This window comes from Phasianus colchicus, chromosome 5, assembly GCF_987193195.1.
Source record: "Phasianus colchicus chromosome 5, bPhaCol1.hap1.1, whole genome shotgun sequence".
NCBI lineage: Eukaryota > Metazoa > Chordata > Aves > Galliformes > Phasianidae > Phasianus > Phasianus colchicus.
In genome coordinates, this window is record NC_143440.1 from 44339672 (window position 1) to 44362434 (window position 22763).

General features: G+C 38.3%; 1 protein-coding gene across 3 annotated transcripts; it reads left to right on the forward strand.

The window, feature by feature from the left end:
* The first annotated feature begins 2 nt into the window (after positions 1-2).
* Positions 3-21056, forward strand: ZC3H14 (zinc finger CCCH-type containing 14). 3 transcript variants are annotated; one of them, XM_031593116.2, is made up of 17 exons: positions 3-140; positions 904-946; positions 2360-2474; positions 5402-5442; positions 5791-5986; positions 6332-6752; positions 8645-8805; positions 9837-9937; positions 11402-11557; positions 12851-12925; positions 13372-13528; positions 15049-15272; positions 16983-17103; positions 17858-17994; positions 18996-19090; positions 19724-19830; positions 20432-21056. In XM_031593116.2, exons 1-17 carry the CDS (start codon positions 105-107, stop codon positions 20436-20438), a joined length of 2193 nt encoding a protein of 730 aa, XP_031448976.1. In that variant the 5' UTR covers positions 3-104; the 3' UTR covers positions 20439-21056. The 3 variants fall into 3 exon arrangements, with proteins under 3 accessions (XP_031448976.1, XP_089997613.1, XP_031448977.1); XM_090141487.1 differs by lacking the exon at positions 3-140 and adding an exon at positions 605-675 and having other exon boundaries at positions 20432-21053; XM_031593117.2 differs by lacking the exons at positions 3-140; positions 904-946; positions 2360-2474 and adding an exon at positions 4880-4962 and having other exon boundaries at positions 20432-20726.
* Positions 21057-22763: the final 1707 nt, after the last annotated feature.

The following is a 22763-nucleotide window of genomic DNA, read 5'->3' on the forward strand; positions in this document are numbered from 1 at the left end:
GGGGGCGCCGCAGGCGGAGGCCGCGCATTGCCCGGCGCCGCGCTGCGCCGCACGGCCCGCGAGGGGACGAGAGCGGGCGGGCCGCGGCACGGAACGGCGCGACCATGGAGATCGGCACGGAGATCAGCCGCAAGATCCGGGTGAGAGAGAAGCGGCCGGTCGCTCCCCGCGTGCCCGCGGCCGGGGCTCGACCTCAACCCCCGCTCGCGAGGTTGGGCCCCGCCGACGGCCGAGGGTCCGGGCTCCCTCCGGCCTGCCCCGAAGGCCGGGCGCCGCGGGCCCGGCACCGCCGGGTTCCCTTCTCTCGGGGGAAGGAAGGCGATGGGGTGAACCGGGAGCCGCGGGAGGCCTTCGGCCCCGGCGTTCCGCGGGGAGGCATGCCAGCAGGGAAGTTAGCCTTGCTTCGGGAAGGGGGCCGGGCCCCGCAGCCCGGCGGGCAGCCGCCGCCTCTCCCTCCCTCGGAGCTGCGGGACGAGGCCTGGGGCACCGCGGGACGCGGGCCCGGAGCCGGCGGCCGCCCGGAGCGGAGCGGGCGGCGTTGGTGCCGGCCCGTGCCCCCAGCGGGAGAAGGTTGTCAATTGCTTCCGCTCGGTGATGGCGTTGGAAGTCCCGGCAGGAATGAATGACCTTCTTAAACCATCCGGGACTTTTGTCTCTGCGCCTCGGGAGCGGAAGGTCTTTGCTTAAGTAGGGGCTGGGACCTGGGGGTTGTCTGGTAGTGCGGTTTTCGCTGTGCAGTCGTTCTGTAACAGCACTTAGATGCGAAGAATAGGGAAAGCAATGTCTGTTAAACTAAAATGTTCAGATATTTAAGGAGGAAAGCGTCACTAAGTGAGGCTCGCACTATTTTGCATTTTAAAGTGCATTGTTCTGTCCCTTGAATGTTGTTTCATTATTTTCTAGGGTGCTATAAAAGGAAAGTTGCAGGAGCTGGGGGCTTATGTTGGTAAGTTTTACCACTTGTTTAGAAATCAACCCTAAGTTTGTTGGTCAGTAGGAAACAAGCAGATGGATAATGCCATTCTTTGGAACAACGTATTTACTATTGTTGACTGTGTTGCCGCATGCTGAAACCTCAAGCATGAGTTGAATTACCTCCAGGCTGAGTTACTGCTGGGCTAGTATGAAAAATAAAAAGGTTTCCTTCACAAAATGGGTAGCCTCAGTGTAAGGGGGAGCGGTATGTATACATGAATGAATGGAATAACAAGGGAGGCTGACAGTCTCCCCTTTCAGGGAGATACTGTGGCAAAGGATTTGAAAAAGAAACAAACAAACAATGATGTGTCTCTTTAAATATTTAAAGAAGGTTATTTGAAGCACAGGAAGAAAGGTCATATGAAGCAAAATCCTTCCATATAACATCAGTTACCTGTGACTACTCGAGACACAGTCAGTCTTAGTGATCTTTTTGACAGCATTTTGAATTTCAGGCATTTGTTAGAACTGGGAGAAAGGATATTACTGTGAGGCAGGGTGAGGTTGACTGCCTTAGGAGTATGAAAGGCCATGTCAGAAATACATTTTGCATGTTTGTGCTACATAGTTTTCCATTTATGCAACAGTTTTCTTCTTATCAATGGAGATTTTATTAAGAGCTATGTTAAACTAATGTTGATGAAATACATGAAACGAGGATATATTGGATGTGTGGAGACTGGTGTGGGTAATGCAGAGAGACATTTTCCCCCTGAATCCACGATAAAGTTGTTACTGCCCCTTAGAGTGTGTTTTTGTTTTCTATAGTGCTAAAAGTTGACAGTAAAACACAATGCTCTTTTGGAAGTAGTCTTACAAATGCCTTATAATTTGTGCTGTTCCTTTGACTACTGATGAAGGAATGGAACTGAGACCATAGTTCAGAGATCCTGTGGTTTGCAGGCTCCCAGTTTGTAGTTTAACCTTGACTCATTTTTGTTCCAGTTTAAAATGGGACATTGTATTTGCAGAATCAATTTATTTTGATTCTGTGAGTTGACTTTCTGAACTCAGCCACTTCTAGGGAATCATGTTTAGGATGTTTTTTCATTGTTAAGTCTTTGTCACCAATTCAAGTTGTGTTTTTTGTAAACTGATTTCGTTTTTCTAATCAGCCAACAGAGTGTTTTGCTCTTGTCCTGTTCTTTTTCTTTTTTATTTACTCACTTAACAAATATTTTGATCTTATCTTCAGCTTATGCTCTTGTGAAATTTGCAATCTATTACTTCTCATTCGTGTCTGAAAGTTGTATTAAACCACAGTTGAAATGGAAGCCTTGTTAATTTGCTAACCTAATAATCTGCCTACCAGAGGTCTTGTAGAAAAACATGGGTTTATGATTTGTTATACCTTAAAACAACATATTTCTCTTTTTATTAGACGAAGAGCTCCCTGATTATATTATGGTTATGGTGGCCAATAAGAAGAGTCAGGAGCAGATGACAGAAGACCTTTCACTTTTCCTTGGAAACAATACTGTCAGGTTTACTGTATGGTATGTTTGTAAGCTAATTGTCACTCTTCTTATCAGTAAATTCCTTCTTCTAAATGAAACTTGAGAATGTAAGCATTTACTTATCTTCTCATTATGTACATTAATCAAAACTTCTTACTTTGCAGCCCTAATAAATAAATCATTTTTAGTTTGTCAGCAGTTAGATGACTGCAGTGATAAATAAGTTTCAAAGGTAACTGGAAAGCTTGAGATCTTATTTTGCTTATAAAAGCAGTCAGATTTTTGAATGAAGTTTGAAGTGCTCAGGTAAGTGAGCACTGTATCTTGACTTAAAAAGTAATTTGTGCAAAGCCCACTGTGAGAATGGGAGGTTTAAATACTGCAATTAATTCTTTAAAAGTAATCATTTTAAAAACAACTTCTTTCCTGCTAGTAATGCTTCAGATAGCTGTTGCATGTAGGAATTACAGGACAGATGAGTAGTGAATCTAATTCTGTGTACTGTCTTTGACAGGGCTTAGCACCAAATGTTTAGGTATTCCCACCTCTCAGGCTGTTTATTTATCACCACTACCCAGCTGTACAGAACAAAAAGAGAACCCCACAATTGCTGTGAAGAGGACAAATGAGCAACAGATGAACTTTTTTTTTTCCTAAAGTCCTGACAACGGTGAATTAATTTGTTCTATGCTATATGCAAGCTTTAGACATGACACTATTTCTTAAGCATTTTCTTCTATGGTATTTGGCAGATACTGCATCACTCCAGAGAGTTTTTGGGGCATATCAAAGTTGCATATTTTTTAAAGTTAGTCTTATTTTCAGATCTCTAATCCAACGTAGTTTTAAGGAAAACTACTTTGATGTGTACAGATGAGAGATGTACTGCCTATTTCCTTCTTTTTATGTTTATTTCCTTCGTAATTTTCATTCTGACTGGATACGTTCATTTCCAGCGCTTCTGTGCAATTAGTCAGACTTTTGTTTAGTTAGGAACTTTAATGCAATTAAATAGCAACAATAAATATTTTACAAGTTGAGTATGTTTTCAAGCCATAAACATCAACAAAAAGTAAAAATTAGTTCCAGTTCTTACAGTTCACTGTATTGACTATTTAAACCAATGGATTTCTAGTTGACAGTATTACTTGTAGGAGTATAATTTGAGTTTACTTTCAAAACTTTGAAAGTAATATTTGTCAAAAATAGAAGCATGGGAAGTGTGATTAACCTTGAATCCTTTTTTTTTTTTCTTAAGTTGTAGTATTTTTGTGCTTTGTTCCCTCTTATGGCATGCCTAAGCAAAATTTTTGACCTTTACCCTGGTAGTAAGTCATACAGTAGTTTTTTTGACATTAATATGGGGAATCAATTGGACAAATGAGATTAACATGTTGATGAGTTTAATTTTCTCTGAATCTCGATACATGCCAAAAACACGGCAGTAGGCAGCAGAAAACACTTTTTTGGCTTTGTAAGGGAAACAAACTTTATTGAAAACCAATAAAGACAAAGAGAAAGTAAATTTCAACAGGAGGAAATCAAGATTTGTCTTATCTTTATATTTAGAACTGAATATCAACTATATGTAGGTATTATGTCTCCTGCTGCTTTTCACGTTTCCTGTTTAAATTCCATGTTCAGTTGAGTATCTGCGCTTGTTGAAATTCTATTTCAGAGTGCTTTATTAGATGATGAAGTAGGAATTAGTTTAAAAAAATGATAGAAAAGATGAAATGCGTGCAAAAGACTGCATGAGGACTTGTGGGGAAAGAAGTTATGTAGTATGTAGTTAGCTTGCTGTGTTTGATTGGTTTTTGTGTTTTTTTTTCTTCTTTTGAAAGCAGCTCAGAATTTTTACTTTGTTAAGCAATGAGTGCCTGGCTTGATGGAATACTCAATGAGACCTTGCTGCCTTGTTTTTTCTCTGTAGCCAGTATTTCTGGGTGATCAAGTAAAAGTTTCAGTGCAGTTCTGTGGCAGAGCTGGCCGCTCCTGCTGGTTGGCCAGCACTTCGGACTGTGAACCAGGTGCCATGTCCCAGATAGCTGAGGGTCACTGTGAAAACCAATCCACAGTGGTCACACCAGCAGAACTTGGCTGACAAAATCTTTAATGGCATTCTAGTGAAAAGTCTTCCTTATATTTGCATGCATTTTTGTTTCTTCTGGTTTTCAATACTGTTTTGCTCTTTGACTCCTTTCTGATACTCAGTCTAAATTATGGAGATGTCCCTGATCAGATTGGGATTCTATCTAGGTTATGTACTTAAATGTTTTATTTTATTGTAGTTTTTAATTTTAATTCTCTTTGTAATGCATGTTTGTTTTTAAAGAGCATTATTTCTTAGCCTTTTGATTTTCTGTATTGCTTCAGCTTGGTGCCTTTTTCACAGGCAAGCAGCAAATTTGGTACCTCGTTGAAATGTTTTTGCTCACCAACATGTCTCGAAGAATATTGTCGGTAAAACAAAGCGTATTGGAAGAACCCAAGTTGTATTAAGTGCTGTGAATTGTATATTTTTTAGGTTTGTATTTAGAATTATTTTTAACTTTGCTGTGTAATTAAAGTTTTGTATATGAAACAAAATTCTTGTTTGTACTTGAGGCTTCTAACTTAGGTTTTCCAAATCACTCCTTTTGAAGGCATTTAACTCACGCTATCGATTGTAGTGGAACAGTAGAAAGTACTGCCTTCATTCAGTAAGCCAACAAAATGCCTACAGTAGATGATGTGGTGATTATCCCACCTGTATGTATGAAGTTGCTCACTGAAGGCAAGATACTTAAAGCCTCAGATTTTGAGGTTAGACATTGGCAGTCGGTGGAAAGTGAAGCCTTGTAGAAATAAGAGCCTAATTCTAACTGAGGAAGGACAGTTGATTTCTCAAAGATTATTTTTCTGAATTAAAGTTTTTCTATTTCTCCTTTTTCCCTTTTGCTTCTTCTCTCCCCCTTCTCTTTCAGGCTCCATGGTGTTTTGGATAAGCTGCGATCTGTAACTACTGGTAAGTAAGAAAATGAATTTTGAGTGAAATTGAGTTTATCTTCTCAATGTAGTGTTTCATGTCTAGTTAATTTCAAGCAGTATTTTAGCTGACTGTTTTGTTAGTTTAAATTTCTATGGTCATTTTGGATCTTTCTAGAAAATGTGGGTTTTTTTGTTTTCTTTTCTTTTGAGATAAGGAATTTATTCCCATGCCCAACATTTCTTACCGATATTTTTAGGTGCAAAAACTTTGAAGGTCTGTTTTCATATGAGTGCTGTCTCATTTGCTACATTTGCCTAGATAGATTTATTGCAAAATCTGTACTGCTTTTCTTTGATATAAAACCAAAGGTACCTGTCTTTGCAGAGCCATCTGGTACAAAATCTTCAGAACCTAATATCTTTGAGAGCAACCATTCTTCCAGCAAAAGTAGCTCATGTGTGAGTGATGAGAGGAGGCGTGAGGATACCTTGCCACCTCTTGCAGTCTCCAGCACGCGATCTGAAAGAACTGACTCAAGAGTTTCAACCAGTTCACAGGAACAAAGAAACAGTGCTTCACGGTAAGGCTGCTAATGGCCTACTGACATAGGTTAAGCCTTTCAGAGTTGTGTGACTGTGGTAGTTGTTCTGAAAAATGGGGATACTTGGAAAGATCAATGTAATTTTGAAGAGGAAGGCATTTCAATAATTTGTTAAATAAAAAAACATTAATTCAGGAATTGTATTAAATTTCTTTCAGCAATAGATGTGCTTAGATTAATTAACAAAAATGGTGATCGTTGTGGTGGGTTTGTATAAGAAGTAATACCTTCATGAATCTTCCCATCTGGCTTTGTTTTATAAAGCCAGAATTTTTGAGTAATTTATCTGCAGAGTTAATGTTTGATGATTTCTTGCTTTATCAGGCAGTCTTGTGAAGATGGTTCTGCCTCTCGCTTAATGTCTACAGTCAAGCCTTTGAGGGAATTGTCACCTTCTGAAGCTGTAATTGACATTAAACCTGAACCAGATGATCTAATTGATGAGGACCTAAACTTTGTACAGGAGAATCCTTTGTCACGGAAGAAACCTATTGTAACTGTAACTTACGGTTCTTCTCGACCTACTGCTGAAATCTACCGACCACCAGCTAGCAGGAGTGCAGATGGCAGCTTACAGGTGCACAGATTGCCTCAGCAAGGCAACCTGCAGGGGAGCCGGCAGTTAGATACACAGAGCTGCAGGTCTTTGGAAACAGTCCAGCTGTGCAATCCAGAAGCATTTGGCAGCTTAGCAGAGAGTTACAGACCCACCTCCAAACTCAATGCCGATAAAGTAGGCAGTGAGGTTAGTATGATCATTGACCATGATTATTGTTATGTCTCTCACTTGCTAGGAGCCCAAATTTCTATGTACTCTTTCAGTGAAATCTTCACCTTGGAAAAATCAGAGGACTAATGTTACTGATATGAGTGGGTTTGAGATTTTGTTCTTTGGTCCGCTGGTAGGTAGGCATTGTGGAGTTCACCGTCGTCATGTCGCAGGATGCTGTATAGCTGAATTAATTAGCTTGTTCATCTTGATGCCGTTTTGACTTGAACTAATGTGTTAGCATTGTGCTGTGATTAATGTGATTAATCAGAAATAATTATTTTTATCTGTAGATAAGAGTTTTGGGTTAGCATGGTGTTTTTCAGTGCTTTGTAAATCTACAGTTCTGCAAGTCTGTGTTTTCAGGATTTTTTCATAATGACACCATACATGTGTTAGGTACACATTAGTCTCTAAGGCCCAGATACATTACTTATTTGGATCATTGTTTTACTGTTTAGAGCCATGGCATTTAAGCACTTTTTGTGATTTTGTACAAACACAAACTAAGAGATGGTTGCTACATTACTAGCTTGGGAAGTCAGACTAACCCAGACAGCATTAGTTTTAAGACTATCCATTAAGAGATCTCTGTGAGTGGGATGAAGATTGTTATGGCTGATGTTGTAATAAAGCAGACATTTTACTTACATTGTATTCCATCTCATCTCTGTTTCCCATTGTGTATGCAGGTTTCTGTCTTTGCTACAACTTCACAGATTTTTGTAAATGGACAGTGATTTTTTATTTGAAAATATAGAAAGCTTTGTAGAGATGTTTGCTGATGTCTTTGGTTTTTAAGGTGGGGAAGTGACAATTAAAATGTAGGGATTTATGCAAAGCTGCACATAAATTGTTGACAGTTGAGTCACAGCTCTTCTTGGTTGCTTGAGGAGAAAATCTCAACACTTTTCTTCTATTGATATTTCATTAGTAATCTCCAGAAGAGTGCTATTTCAGTAGTGTTAATTAGAACTGTGGCCTGCTGTACTGTGCTGCATCTTTAGGCAAGTCCTCATGGTTTGGAAAATCTTTTCTTTAAGAAGTTATTTTATTTAGGAATTGGTTTGTGCTGTTTGTTTTGTTTTTAATTGCATATGTGTTATGTATTGGTGTAGTCCAGGTACGCTTCTTAGGAGATTTTTTCCTCCTTGGAGAACATGTGGTCTGTTGAAGGGCACAGTGTACAAACCTAGCAGTCCCTCATTCGTGCTCTTGTGCAGTTCAGTGCTGAGTGGTGGTTCCTATAGGAAGTACTGATATGTATTGCTCCTCCAGTGCTTTTCCACAGGCTAGCATTCAAATGTCACTACTGTGTGCACTGTGGTTGTGGTGAGTGGCTGTCAAAAAAAGCATCTTGTACTTCTAAGCTCCACCAAACTGACTCTGCAAAGTTGCTAGCATCCTTTGGAACATGGCAGATAGCTAGAACTTAATCTTTATACTGATCTAAGAATTAGACTTACTGCATGGGAGAAAGTAATTCTCAGTTAGTTCTCTTTTCTCTATAATAATTTAAAAGAGTGCACCCTAAAAGGCATTGTGTGTTGCTTTGAAAAACCTTCTTTTTTTTCTGTAGCTGTCCAATAAATTGTCTTATCTTTAGACTTCGTTCCCCTCCTTTTCTAAGTGTTGTTTACTGTCACATTTTTAATGGGGTACTTCAGTGTAAATGTATCTGATTTTCGTGTTCTCTATTGCTGACTGTCATTTGCTTCTGTACCTGGTGTCTTAGTCTTAGGTTCATGCAATTTGAATGCAAGTTCCCCATCTTCTGGTTGTAAGTAGAATAGCAGTGTTTCCTTTGCTTGCTTATTAATGTGTGTGTTATGCTGAATGAATTGTTTTGGCTGTTCTGTTTGCTGCAGGAAGAAGGCTCCAGGAAGAGAAGGCTGCCTATTGTAAGCTCAGTAGTCAAAGTTAAAAAGTTCTGTAACGATGGTGAAGAAGAGGAAGAGGAGGAGGACTATGGACTGCGGACAGGAAGCATCTCCAGCAGCGTGTCTGTACCTGCAAAGCCAGAAAGAAGGTACTTAAGATCACAGTGATTCCATGTAATTTCCAGAAAAAATTTGATGAACAAAAAAATTAGAAAATAGACATTGGTGGAAACTGTTTGCAGTTCTGAAAACTGACAGGAAAAAAATCAGTAAGCCATTTCTATGTTTCGTACTGTCTCACATTTTTGTGAGTGAGCTGCCTGTTTATTCCAGCCTTTTTTCCAGAGTATTTTCAAACCAGTTGTCATTGATCAGACAAAGCTAATTCTCTTTTTGACACTGTGCCTGCTGACGTCATTTCCACCTCTATTACTTTAGATCAAAAATGAATGGATATATTGTTAATGTGAAATTTGCCTCTTTATGTTGCTCTATGCTTTAAGATTATTTTGACTTTTCAGAAGATTTAAGACATTACTCCCCACCCCATTCTGTATGAGTGTCAGGTGTTAGTCATGGTCCATCAGCAGTTTGTGTCTGACTTCCAGCACTGAGAGGAAAAGCATTTAAACTATGGACCAGTTGCTGTGCAGTGCTAGCTTGTATACAATTTGCTTTAAGCTAAACTTATCTTCAGCACCACAGCATGCTTGATTTAAACTTTAATGTTCAAAGAGAAAAGGAAAGCTGCTTTTTTTTTTTTTTTTTTTTTTTTTACAACTAATACAGTTTTGACAAAATCAGTCTTCATCTGGATCTTACTGCCTGAGGCAACTGCATAATTAATGCCAGTGCACACATAGTAACAGGAATGTGAGGGGCAAAGGTGGGTGGACAGGAGTGACAGAATTTGTGCATTTCAGAAGCAGCATTGTTTTTTGCAGCAACTGAAGACGAGAGGTAAAATGGACTTTGCTTTTGTGAGCACTTCATGGATCCCCATTCATTCAGAGAGTAGTTTAACAGGTTGACAAAAAAAATAAACAAAGTGAGTTTTTAGGTGATGATTTCTATTTGTATTATGTGTAATTTGTTAATGTGTTAAAATACCTGTGTTTAGCGTGGATGTGGTTACTGTTGCAATCCATCTACAATTAATTGGTTTTTTCATCTCACTTAGACCTTCGCTGCCACCTTCAAAACAGGCCAATAAGAATTTAATACTGAAAGCAATCTCCGAAGCACAGGAATCAGTTACAAAAACAACAAATTATTCTGCAGGTAAGTAGCATTATTTTATGTTTATGCTGAGCTATAGTAATTCCAAGCCCTGTTCTATGTATCCAGTCTGAACATAGCACTTAGATAAACCAGTGTTGAGTGGTGGATGTCAGTGATACATAAGGGATTTTCCATGTCCTGTGTACATTACATTAACAATCTTCAGTGATGAATTATGAGTGTACACAGGGAAAGAAAGAGATGTTTAAAATATATTAGCACAGTAAGCCTGCAAAGTGTATAGAGGCAAAACCATAGAATCATAGAATGGCTTGAATTAGAAGAGACCTTAAAAAAGCCATCTGTTTCCAACCCCTCTGCCATGGGCAGACTTGCCACCTGCCAGATCAGGCTGCCCTGGGTGCCATCCAACCTACATCTGACAAAATTTCTGCTTAACTTCTAGTCTAAATCTTTTAGTTTGAAGCCATTCCCCCTTGTCCCATCACTATCAGACACGTAAAATGCCAGTCTGCCTACTGTTTATAGGCTCCCCTCAAGTACTGGAAGGCTCCCAGGAACTTTCTCTTCTACAAAATGAAAGTACCAGAAGTTTTTTCAAGTGTTAACAGTTGCCAAGGAGAAAGTGCTCACTATTAGGCATATTGTTGGAGCTAATTGTTTGCTCCGGTGTCTCTTTCTGCGCTCTGTTCTTTCCTTTTGAAAGGAGAAGAAAGCCAAACAGCAAATAAATCAAAATATACTGGATGTAGGTAATCAAGGTAATCAAGGCACAGAATTACAAGGAACATACTGTTTGGTATATGAGCTTATATTCTCTGTAAGCAGAACTTTGGTTCTGTGATTTTAGGTACTGAGATGCTGTTGGTACGGCAACTCAGCAGTTGCCTGTGTGTTGGCATCCAGTTTTCCTAGCTAGGAAAAACTTTGACTGATGAAGGGCAAATCTAGCTGTTGCCTGTCATTGTGCTGTCATTTCATTGGATGTGCTGTCAGCATGAAGCATTGCATGTTGGCAGGGAAGGAGCATTCACTAAGCTGCTTGAACCATTACTTTTATGCCATCTGGAGCAAGACTGAGGGCTATCCAAAATTTCTTGCCTGCTCTCTTGCAGAACCTGTAAACTAACTGTAAGAATCACATATCTTCCTTCTACGTTAATGCATTTACAGAGTGGTCATTGGGAACCTGTTTCTTGCTTTCTAGTAGTTACTAGTATTTTCAGTGTTGTGTGGGTGCTGATAACTTGATCTAAAGGCACTGACTCCTTCATTCATTTTTTTCTTACAAGTAAATGTTCTGTGATACAGCTCATTAAGTGTTCCGTGCACATCCATGAGTGCACTTTCTCACTGAGAATCATACAGGGAGCTAAAGATCCTTTTTATTTAAACAGACGGTTGAGGTTTGTGTGTGTAATTTATTAGAGTTATTTTAGCTTCATATGTAAAAGTAGTGGTTGGATTAGATTAAGTGATTTACCGTTGTTTCTGCATTTAAAGTTCCGCAGAAACAGACTGTTCCAGTTGCACCAAGAACTCGAATCAGCCCAGAAGAATCTCACTTAGAAGTAATCCATCTGCAAAGCAGACTCCCTGCTCTGTGTTCTCAGCTTCAAGTAGAAGAGCCAAAGGAGCAGACGATTGAAGGAATTCAAGGTCAGCTGATAATATTATTTAAGAATTTATACCAGAATGTCATTTTACAGCAGGCTGAGCAAAGAAAAAGAGGTGTTTAATTTTTAAGTCATCCTCAAAAGTTGCATGTGGAAATGACCTGAAAACCAAGAAGCTTTTTGAAGCGTTGCTGTGGAGTATAACCATACACAGATAACCTCAGATGAGTTAATCAGCAAACAAAGGATGATACAGCATTCTGGTCTATCATGGAAGAATGATTTTGCATAAGCAAATACAATAAATGAATTTATCCATGTATATTTGGGTGAATTCTTTACATTTTTTTTCTTGATATCTTGTAGGAGTAGTACTATAGTAAAACTTTTGTGAGAGTTAAGATAACGTATTCTTGGAACAATTTTGTAGCATACATAGTATTAGAGATTCGTTCCAATGTGTTTTAATCACACAAAGAATTTTAAAGTTTTACTTTGCTGTGTCAGTGTTGGATATCAGAGTAGTTGTAACTATGAATAGTAAGCTTTACTTTTGCTTCTGTTAGGAAACTCTTTAAGGGAAAATGGTACAGTGTCTGTTGGTAATCAGACTGTTTTTTCAGCGTGAAAGAATATATATGTTACAAGGAATTACAGAAGTAACAGAAGTGGTAGAAAAATGCTCCTGTGAGAAATCAGTTTACTCTTACTAACTCAGATTGACTGAGCAAAATTTGGTTTAAGGTCTTTGTTACATCAGCTCTTTGTCATTGGTAAGGATTGGTAAACATTCCTTATGGAAACAAAAGGATTCCAACAAAATAGTTGGAATTGTGTCTGTAAAATACAGAAGAAGAAACATTTCTCAGTTTCTGAATTGATGTACAGAAAATATTTGTTAAATTATGGCTCTTTTCCAACTGAAATGGAAATGACATTTTAAGAAACAGAAAGCAAAATAGTTTTTCTCAAGCTGTCAGTCAAATATAGAATGTTGCTATTTGTTTCGCCTCTTTTTAAAAAGAACCCCGTCTGTTGCAGGGAGCTGCTGTCATGGGTGTGTGTGTTCTCTGAATAGTCATCACCTCCAGACTGTTATGCTGTCTGTCTGGAGCAGACTTGTTTCTGAAACAATGAAGAAAGGGGTTCTTGGTGAAAACAGAATTCACTGTTCAAGTCGTGGGGGGAGTTAATGATCTATGAAAGTATGCTTCAGTTCTACAGCTTCATTTTTAAAGCTTCATCTAAAGCTTCATGCATTAGTCTATAGTTGCACTGTGACATAGAGTAAATTATGCTCCTGATTCTTGGTGGGTTTTTTGTTTCTTTGTTTTAGGAGCAGAACAAAAGGAGCTCTCTTCTCGGCTGCAAGTAGATCCTGTCGTTGAGGATACCTTGCAAATAACTCAAGGTTACGTCTCATGATCTTTTATTCCTAATGAAAATTTGCTCATTCTCAAATGCTACTGGAAAATTTCCTTTCCAGTTATTGATATTGATTTCTAGTATTTTCTGCTTTCTTCATGTCTCAGGAGAAAAACTGTTACATCATTAGATGTTCAGAGCCTGAGAGATTTTGTGTGTATGTTTCCTTCAGTGCTGTTTCAGTACAGCATTATTACATTCCAGTGCAAGGTTTTCTGTGCAAGCCTAATATTGTCTAGTTCCCACTCATCAATGTTTGTGGAAAAAGCAAGAAAGTAAAAATGTTTTCTGTAAGCTGCTAGTAAGAGTTTAGAACAAAAGAAATGTAGTTCATTGGCCATGTAAATGGCTTTTTATTAGTTATGATGTAAGTTAGTGTGCAATGATTATTTTTGTGATTTTTTTCTTTATGTAATTTTTCTCCAAAATCAGATTACTACGATGGAGAATCGATGGTCCATACTGATACGAGGTCATTCATCTTGAAGAAGCCCAAACTGTCTGAGGAAATAGCACCACAGAATCAGCAACTGGGAAAGAGGGCCACAGAGGCAATGCGAGTGCTCTCGGGACGTCTCATACAGACACGGTAGAAAGTTATTTCTTATAAAGTCAGAATGTTTGTTTGTGAATTCTGTTGGTTTGCGTGTCCAGCCAATATCTGTGTAATCATGAAAAATGAGCTAATGTTGAATGTTGCTGTGGGGCAGAAGGCAGAACCTGTTTCACTTACTTTTATGTTTATTGTGAAATGCCTTTTAATGTAATATCGAGTAAGAACAGCCTTGCTTGAGCTGTCAGTATTGGAAGGAAAACAGCACATTCTGCATGTAACTCAGTACCACGACCCAGCAGTCACAGTATGTGGAACAAGAGATTTAAGGCACCTTGTGAGTTTTGCCAGGAATTTAAGTTTCTCATCAGTTGCAAATGATTCATTGTGGGTGTTGTTGCTTTTTCATTTATCCAAAGGAATGACCAGCGTACAATAATTTTTCTATTTCATTAAAGGACTCAGTATTCCTGCTGACAAATAGTTTTATCTGTATATGTCTGCATCTTACCTGTTAAGCAAAAGCCACTCATAGTTACGTGACATACTTTGTCGCTATGGGCTGCTGTGTTTGCTGCTCTCATTGTGTTTGGGAAACTTAGGTTTCATTTCTATGATTGGCATTAACAGCACGTGGTAATTAAGACCAAAACCAACAGTGAATGAGCAAACCACAAAGGAAGATCTTTCGGAGTAGTTGACACAATTCATAGTTGACAGCTGTGATGTCAGGAGAGAAGCAGTAAACAGAACTGTTTCTGACTACTTAAACTTAAGAGTTCTGACTGGTCGTGCTGTTAGCACTGTTTCTCTCTTTTTTAGAGGCATTCTGCACTGTAGTTGCTTTTAGCCCAGTTTTATAGAGAAACAAAGTTTATACCATCGCTTTTTGTCAAAGACAAGAGCTGTAGTGAGTTACCAAATGTTTACAGTCACGTTGGTTTAGGTAATCACTCAGATGAAATGGATGGGACAGTGAAAGAGTAGAGAAAACACATATGCATCTCCTGGTTTTATACTTTTTTATCCCCTTTAAGTACTGTTATTTACAGGATCCAAGGATAGATTGATCTTTTGATAAGGCTGAACATTAAAGTTCTTAGTGCAAAAACTTTTACTTAATTGTCTCATAATGTGCTATTCAGTACTTTTGAAGAGATAATTTTTGTGTTAAAAGGTTTGTGATTACAAGAATGTTATTTGCCTTCACTTTATTCATCTCAAAACAAAATTCCCTTAAATGATAATCACTTTCCTGTGTCTGTGTTTGTTAGTGGCTTTCAGATCTGTATGTTTAGCAGAAAGCAGCAAACCTGAGTGTACCCATCAATTCTCTGCTGGATGCTGCTGTAAGCTATATTACTTACTGGTGTTCAAGAGACTCCTGAAGGCAAACAGTTATGAGTAATTGGAGTTAATTATTGTTAGTCTTCAAAGAAAGTTTGATGCTGTTTTACTCTCTGGCTTGTGATATTACTGGTACAAAGGCAGCTCACATTTTTCACTTGGGAGACTTGAGTAAGAATCTATTTTTACTACATTTCTTTGTTTTATAGAGACCAGATTGCACAGCCAGAGAAACCTGCTAGTCCCAAGTTCATCGTGACACTGGATGGTGTGCCCAGTCCCCCGGGATACCTTTCAGATCAAGAAGAGGAAGATATGTACATAACTGAAGGATTAAAGCCAATTACCCAAAATATATGTGCAGGCAAAGGATTGAAAGGCCTTCGAGCACAGCAGATGCAGATAGTAACCCGGCAGCTAGACAGTTCTGATGGTAATTACCCTTGCCAACAGGATCTAATACTAACATGGTGGTTTGATTGCAGGTAGAACTTCTGGATGTTATCATTCTCAACAAATCAAAGCAATGGTATTTATCTTTCCCATGAGAACATCCATGAGGCAAATGAAAGGAGGTAGTTCAGTGGGTTCGTATATTTAGAGGCCTTTATCTTGATAAAGGAGAGCAATACCACTCTTAAGTAATTCTCTATACAGCTCAGTACTGGTGATTTTTTTTTTTTTTTTTCCTCATTTGAAAATGCAGTTTGTCTTCTTTACCAGAAATCTGCATTTCTGGTTGATTAGACAGATTTTGTGATGAATGCTTTCCCATGTCTTCAACAAATGCATCAGTTGGTGTTAACCTTAATGTTTCTGTCTAGATTTGTAATACTAAAATGTGCACTGAGCAGGAGGTGTTGGTTGAGTTCAGTTGCTGGAATATATTTTGAATAACGTGAAAACTGTGCGCTGAAACCTAAGCTTAAGTTGTTTCTGTTTTGAAAGAATGATAAAAAATAGAAAGGCTACTGTTTTGTCATTGATCTGGTGAGTGCTTAAAGTCATGTTTGAATTCAGTTTATTTAGATTTCTTATGAAAATGGAGACCTTTATTTTCTACAGTAGCAGTGCATCCAACTTTTCAGAACTAAATAAAGGATAATATTTGATACTGTGTGAAGAACACTGAAGATTCACGGATCCAGCTGTAAATGTGTAAACAATTACAGGAAAACTGTGGGGGAGTTGTGGTCTTAATACTGTAGGTGTTTTCTGTGAACCTTTCTGTCCCACTGGCTTCAGTGTTACTGTTCATTTTAGGCAGTCTTAAAGAAGTGCACAGTGTTAGATAACCATTAGACTACTGTGTTCAGTTCTGGGCTCCCCAGTTCAAAAAAGACAGGGGTTTCCTAGCAGGAGTTCAGCAGACAGCAACAAAGGTGATTACAGGTCTGGAGCATCTCCTGTATGAGGGAAGGCTGAGTAACTTGTGTCTACTGTTTAGCCTGGGGAAAAGAAGACTGAGGGGGGATCTCATAAATGCTTACTAATATCTAATGGGAGGTGAGCAAATGGATGAGGCCAGGCTCTTCTTGGTGGTGTGTAGCAATAGGACAAGAAGTTATGGCTGGAAACTTGAACATAGGAACTTCCTTACTAACATGGAAGGGCTTCTATATGGTAAGGGTGATGGAGCACTGGAACATCTCTGGATCTCTCCTCTGGAGATATTCAGGACCCATCTGGACCTGTGTGACCTATTGTAAGGCACCTATGTTAGCAGGGGGGTTGGACTCTTGAGGTCCCTTCCAACCCCTGCAATTCTGTGATTCATTGGTACCCTTTTACTGGTACAATGAAAGACATTAGAGTACCACCCTTACAAATGTGTGCTTTTACCAGCATTGCCTCATTCATGCTCCTGACTAAAGCTTTGTGGTACAGGAAGTGTTTCAGGTATAGGTATATATCTGTTAGGGATTCTTAATTGGTAAATGAAGTTAGCCTGAAGTGCCATACTAATAAACATTTTTGCTGTTGTTCATTTCTTCTTAGTAGAGGCTTGTCATCAGTTGAGCTAAGGTGGGTGTGGCATGAAAAATAGAAAATGTTTTGAATTTCAATTACACTATACTATGTAAGTCAAAATGTGGATGGAACAAAAAAGTTCTCAGATCTGTTTGTTTCTTTTCCTTCCTAGTGGAAATGGAACAGTTGAATGTGCTACAGAAACAGGAAAAGGTGCTTGAGCGCTGCAAGTACTGGCCTGCTTGCAAAAATGGAGATGAATGTGTGTACCATCACCCCACACAACCTTGCAAGTGAGTAGTACAAAGCTCATCCACTTGAAATCTTACCATTATTTTTACTTCAGTGCTCCAAATTTCCCTTCTGTGGTGGTAATTATCCCAATAGCATAAATCTATTGTGGTACTGATGGAATTAGGCAGTGGGATATCGCAATGCTTTCCAGTATGTTAAGCTACCGTAATATGGTGCTGCTATAATTTTTGATTTGAAAGCAAAGGTAAACCTGTGAATGTGCACTGAGCGTTGGACTTCTCTTTCACAAGCAGCAACAATCTAGAGGAAGCATTTCTGTTTTGAGATAAATGTTGGGTGGCTTCCTTTACTCAGTTATTTGAATTTTCCTTTTTGAATCCCACATACCTAAATTCAGAATAGCATTGCCTCTACATAAGCCGTATCATTTTGGAAACTCTGTGCCCTCTCCCCATGCAAAAATCTGAATTCATAGTGCCTTTGCTGCTCAGCACTACACACTAAGAATGATGCTTTTGCCTGCAACGAGCAGCTTGTGACAGAACTGCACTTAGTGTGGAGTAGTTCCGTTGTTAACTGTGTATGAAAAAAGTACAAAGGTGAAATGGATGCAGATGAGTTGTGTATGGCTTGTACACTGTGTCTGCATGCCTGGCTTTGGAAGTAACTAACATACATGTGCAGACCCTGCTGTGGTTCTGGGCGCTATGTGATAGTTTGGCTTTCATGTGCAACGGCTGCTTGAGGATTTTGCTCCAATCAGAGCTTACATCTTAATTTCTTTTTACTCAGAGTTTTTCCCAACTGCAAGTTTGCTGATAAATGTTTGTTCATCCACCCAAACTGTAAATATGATGCAAAATGCACTAAGCCAGACTGCCCTTACACTCATGCCAGTCGACGAAACCCCCTTCCATCTCCAAAACCAGGTGAGCTCCTTTTGTTTTCTGAGCCTCAAATGAAGGGAAGGTAGTATAGAAGGAGCAGAAAATGTAATTGGTGAAAAAAATATATTTCTGCGTGATGTGACTTAACTTTCTTTGATGTCTTTGATGTTAGATAACAATAATAATCCAGAATTATGATAAAAACTTGCGTTTGCTATAAAAAAAATATATATATATATGTCCCAGAATGCTGTTACTTGTGAGTTTGTATGAAATCTCACTCTTTACACAAGGCCAGAGTGGTGCCTTGCACAAGTAGCTCCTTCCGCTGGAGGACTTAACCAGCATTGCAGTTCTCAAATTTGTTCTCAATCGATTCACGTTACAGAGCTTATAATGCAAATTGAAAACAGAAGGAATAAAATGTGAGCTTTTTTTTTTTTTTTTTGTAGGAATTTCCTTTTTGTAGTTAAAAAATGACTTTCAGGGAATGAGGTTACCCTATGAAAGCAATTGCTGTGCTTGAAGTGTCATTGGTATTCCTAAGCCCTTGAGCAGTTCCAAGGCAGAGGGCCTCTGCACCACTGAAGTTGTGATCTTTTGGAAGAGTCTTAGCCCTCAGTCATAGTAGGATGCAGTTTTGTTACTTTAGCAGCAGACATAATACAGTGTGTTCCTGGAGGGTGCACTGCCTGTGCTTTTCATTTCTATTGACTTACACTCTAATGGGCTTTCTGCTGTCTAAATGCAGCACACGAAGTTTTGTGCCTACCAGGATCACTGCTAAATTTGTTGGAAGTGTTACCATGGCACTTTTGCTGTAAAATGGTAGAGAACTGAGGCTAGTGATTACCTGATAGTCTTGTTGTAGCACAGGCTGAGATTCACTTAACACACTGTGATGGATTTCCTGTATTTCTTGCAGAACTTTGGTATATTATAAAATGTAATTTCTTGTGAAAGGATTGATATATCTTTGTGGAATTACATTTTAAAAAGCAATTTGTTCTGATCAGTGTCATCTTCCTGTTCTTTTTTATTAGCACCACTGCCCACGCAGTCTATATCCTCCAGCAGCCCGCTGTGCAAGTTTTTTCCTGCTTGTAAGAAAATGGAATGTCCATTTTACCACCCAAAAGTAAGAACTATCTCCTGTGTCTTTGCTGCTTGTCTACAAAGTACTTGAAATGTATTGCTTTGAGTCAGGAAATGTCACTAACATTTCATAATTTTTGCTTTCACTTTTCACATTTTAATTTTAGCTCAGAAACAACATACAATGACTTAAAAAAAAAAAAATCTGGAAGCAATATATTTCAGACTGCTGAGTTTTCCTTTGGGCGTGTTGCAGCATGCAAAAACTTCAACAACTGACCAGTTACCAGAGTACATCAATGTAACTTACTTATACTAGAAGATTTTTTAACTTGAGCTTTTATACTTGAGAATTGTGCCCATATGTAGTTTCACTCCAGGAAGCTTAGTGCTTTTTCAAGCTCTAATGATGCTGAAACACACGCTCAAAGTGAATGAGCTTCCACCTGTCAGTTCAGTGGTGGTCTTGGAGCATTTAACTCACAGTTAATATTTACAAGAAGGGATGCCTTTCTGCTCTGGGTTGAACTGACAGCACTCATCTGTGAGACCATTAGTTGAATGATCTGAAACATCGTACAGTGATACAAATTTCCATGTAGCTCTCAAGGTTAGCTTGTTTGGGAGTTAAAAAGCCAACGTTAAATAGCTTGTTCTAAAATGCTTTCAATTTTAGCATTGTAGGTTTAACACCCAGTGTACAAGGCCAGACTGCACATTCTACCATCCAACTATCGCTGTCCCTCCACGTCATGCCTTGAAATGGACTCGAACTCAAACCAGGTGATTTTTTTTTCTTGATAATTGTACTGAAGTCACAGATGTAATTTTACTTATATGAGTGTAGTGTCTGTGATCAACAGCCAAGATTATTTGAAGAAAGATAGCCTTTAGAGGCATCTTTCTTGAAGAGAACTCCGTACTGGCTGGTCTTAGTACCACAAACATTTACTGATGTGATGGAACACTATAATGCAAGGGCCCTACAGTTAGAATGTGGAAGAGCTGCTGAAATCCTGGCCTAGATGTGTTGGATTTTCAGTCTTATTCAACTAAAAGTTGGTAAACACAACATCAGTTGTTCTTTACCACTCTTATTTTCTTACCAAGCTGTCTTTTCCACAAAATGTTCAGATTCTTCTTTTGAGTGTTTGTGAACTGGGCAGTTCTCTATTCAGGTCAGGAGATTCTGTGGCAAAGCAGCTCCAGCTGTCCCAAAGCTCCAGTCATTGGCCTATCTTAAAGATACTCGAATTGCCTGAGCATTTTACTTCATTTAATCTCATTTAAAAAATAAACAAAAACTCTTGATTGCTACAAAGGTAGGAAGTCATTTTTTCAGAAGGGTAGGAGTTACATAGCTTGTTTCTTTCTTTCCCCTCAGTGAATGACGGTGATACAAATGGGGACTGAACTTTGCCTCCTTTGGACAGTAGTGGAAAGAACAGTTAACCACCGGGCACGGGATGTTAGAAGAATTCATGCATTTTGAACTTTTAATATACATTGTTTTCATAAAACAAAGTTGATTGCATACTTGAAATGTCTCTAATTTTCCAAGTTTGTAAGCTTGAGCAATTTTACATTTTTTTTTACACGGTAAGAAGATGTCTGTGTAATAAAAGTTTACTTTAAATTCCATTAAAAACTTTCAAAGCACATTTTGTGTTCTGTTTGAATAATGTTTCTTGCTTAAGATTATGTGTGCTGAAGAAGTGTATCATTATTAGGAAGTTTAGTCCTATATTAAGATTATGCCAAAAGTACTTTTTTCCCTTCCAGCAGGTGTTTGGTATGACGTATAGTGTTGTCCTAGCAAACAGTGCTTGAACCCTTTACCTCTTCACTGGGAAGGAAAAGTTGATGGTTTGTTGGATCTTTTAGCCATATAATAGTTATCATAGCCTGGCTGCTTTCTCAAAGAGTGGCATAGGAGGGCACAAAAACACTTCATAAACAGGAACAATTAAGCAGAAATGTGATGTTGTGCTCTATTCAAAAAACTTACAAAATTAAACACCACTTCTCTTGAAAGAAAATGGTTTCAGATATCATCCTTTATAATTGGAAGAGAGAGCATATCTCTCTTGAGTCTGATTCTGAAGAATCTCTTTTTCTTGCAGCACACCCAAATTCTGGACACGCTGTAATAAATTCCTTTGAAAAACTTCCAGTGAAGCTTGCCAGTAATATCTTAATGGGTACCATAATGATGAAACGTGGGGAGCAGGAACATGAATGCACTTTTTTATTAAATGTTTCGTATCTGTTGGGGAACTACATTTTCACAAAAATATACAAAAGATTTCTTTTTACAAATATTTACATTTGATATCAGAAAACAACATTAGCTACATATTTTAAAATTAAATTTGACAAATACAGTCTTGAATTCTAAACCGTAATGCTCCAGGAAATTATTTTTAAGTTTTTTAAATGTGAATTAAAGTACTCAAGGTTCATAATCAAATTTTAAAAAATCTTAATGCAAAAATCTGATGTTTAATTTATATATATTTTATATATATTATATATATGCTTTACTTTAAATAAACATACAACATTGTTACAGGAAATAGATGTTCATGGTGGAAACCAACATAGAGTACACTTAAACCCATGATCCTTATGACAGTAATACATGACCATACCTTTGGACTAGTTCAAAATACTTTTTTTTTTTGGTTAAAGCAAAAGGGATTATCGGACACACTCCATAATGAAACACAACAAATCTAAACAGACAACTGGATTTTAAGCTTAAAGAACTACAGTAAAATATTCTCCTAAAATGACCTGATGGGAGGAGAATAGCAGAGGATGGGGCTCTTGGCTTTGTAAGGAACAATGCTGCAATGTTGTTTTTTTTTCCCAGGTAAAAGACTTCTTCAAATTATGGGGTTTATTTACTTATTTTTCCAATACCTTCATTAACTGCCCCTTTCAGAACAAGCTGCCACCATGAAGTTCTTTTTCCTTTTCAGAGCGAGATGGCAACTTGTAAGGGTAGGAGCAAACTATCACTCCCTTTGTTGCTGAATTTCAACTGCTCAGATGTCTTAGTGCCTACTGTACAAGGGTCAGTGTAAGGCAAGGTGCAGACTCTTTTCTGCTTGCTTGAAAAAAAAAAGTGATTAAACCCCGCTTAAAGCTAAAAGTGTATATATATAATTTTTAAAGGGAACGAGTCTAATGCAGTTACCTAGATTGTTACATTATTTTAAATAATCACTGTGGTCTTGAATGTATGCTTATGTTAAATTTTACATTAAAAATGCATCAACTTTCTTCACAAATTAACAATGCAGCTTTTCCATTATTTTGTATATTATGCCGTCTACTCACAACTGAACTAAAAAGCATAAACTAAGCTCATAATTACCAAATGCTGTTTGTTTGTTTTTTTTGTTTTCTTTTACAAGAGAATATCTACTTTTTGATTCTGAAATCACAACACAAAGCTGAGTAGCAGCAAGTAAAGGAAAAACAGACCAGAGCAATGGAAGGTACTACCCCTATTACCCAACAGCACCAACATTTCACAAAAGTACAGAAAACCAATTTTTTCCATGCAATTTGTGCCAGCATTCATGCTTGGTGGAAGTTAAGATTAATAGTGCCTATGGGAGAATAATGGCAAAAGATAACAAATGAATTTTTGGATATTATGTGAAGAACTTTCATTTCCTTCCAACTGGCTTATAATCCTACAGAGG

Coding starts and splice junctions, on each gene's coding strand:
- ZC3H14 (XM_090141487.1), top strand. CDS start 619: ATGAATGACCTTCTTAAACCATCCGGGACTTTTGTCTCTGCGCCTCGG. Junction 5,987..6,331: donor CAAAGAAACAGTGCTTCACG/GTAAGGCTGCTA, acceptor TTGCTTTATCAG/GCAGTCTTGTGAAGATGGTT. Junction 19,091..19,723: donor GTCCATTTTACCACCCAAAA/GTAAGAACTATC, acceptor TTTCAATTTTAG/CATTGTAGGTTTAACACCCA.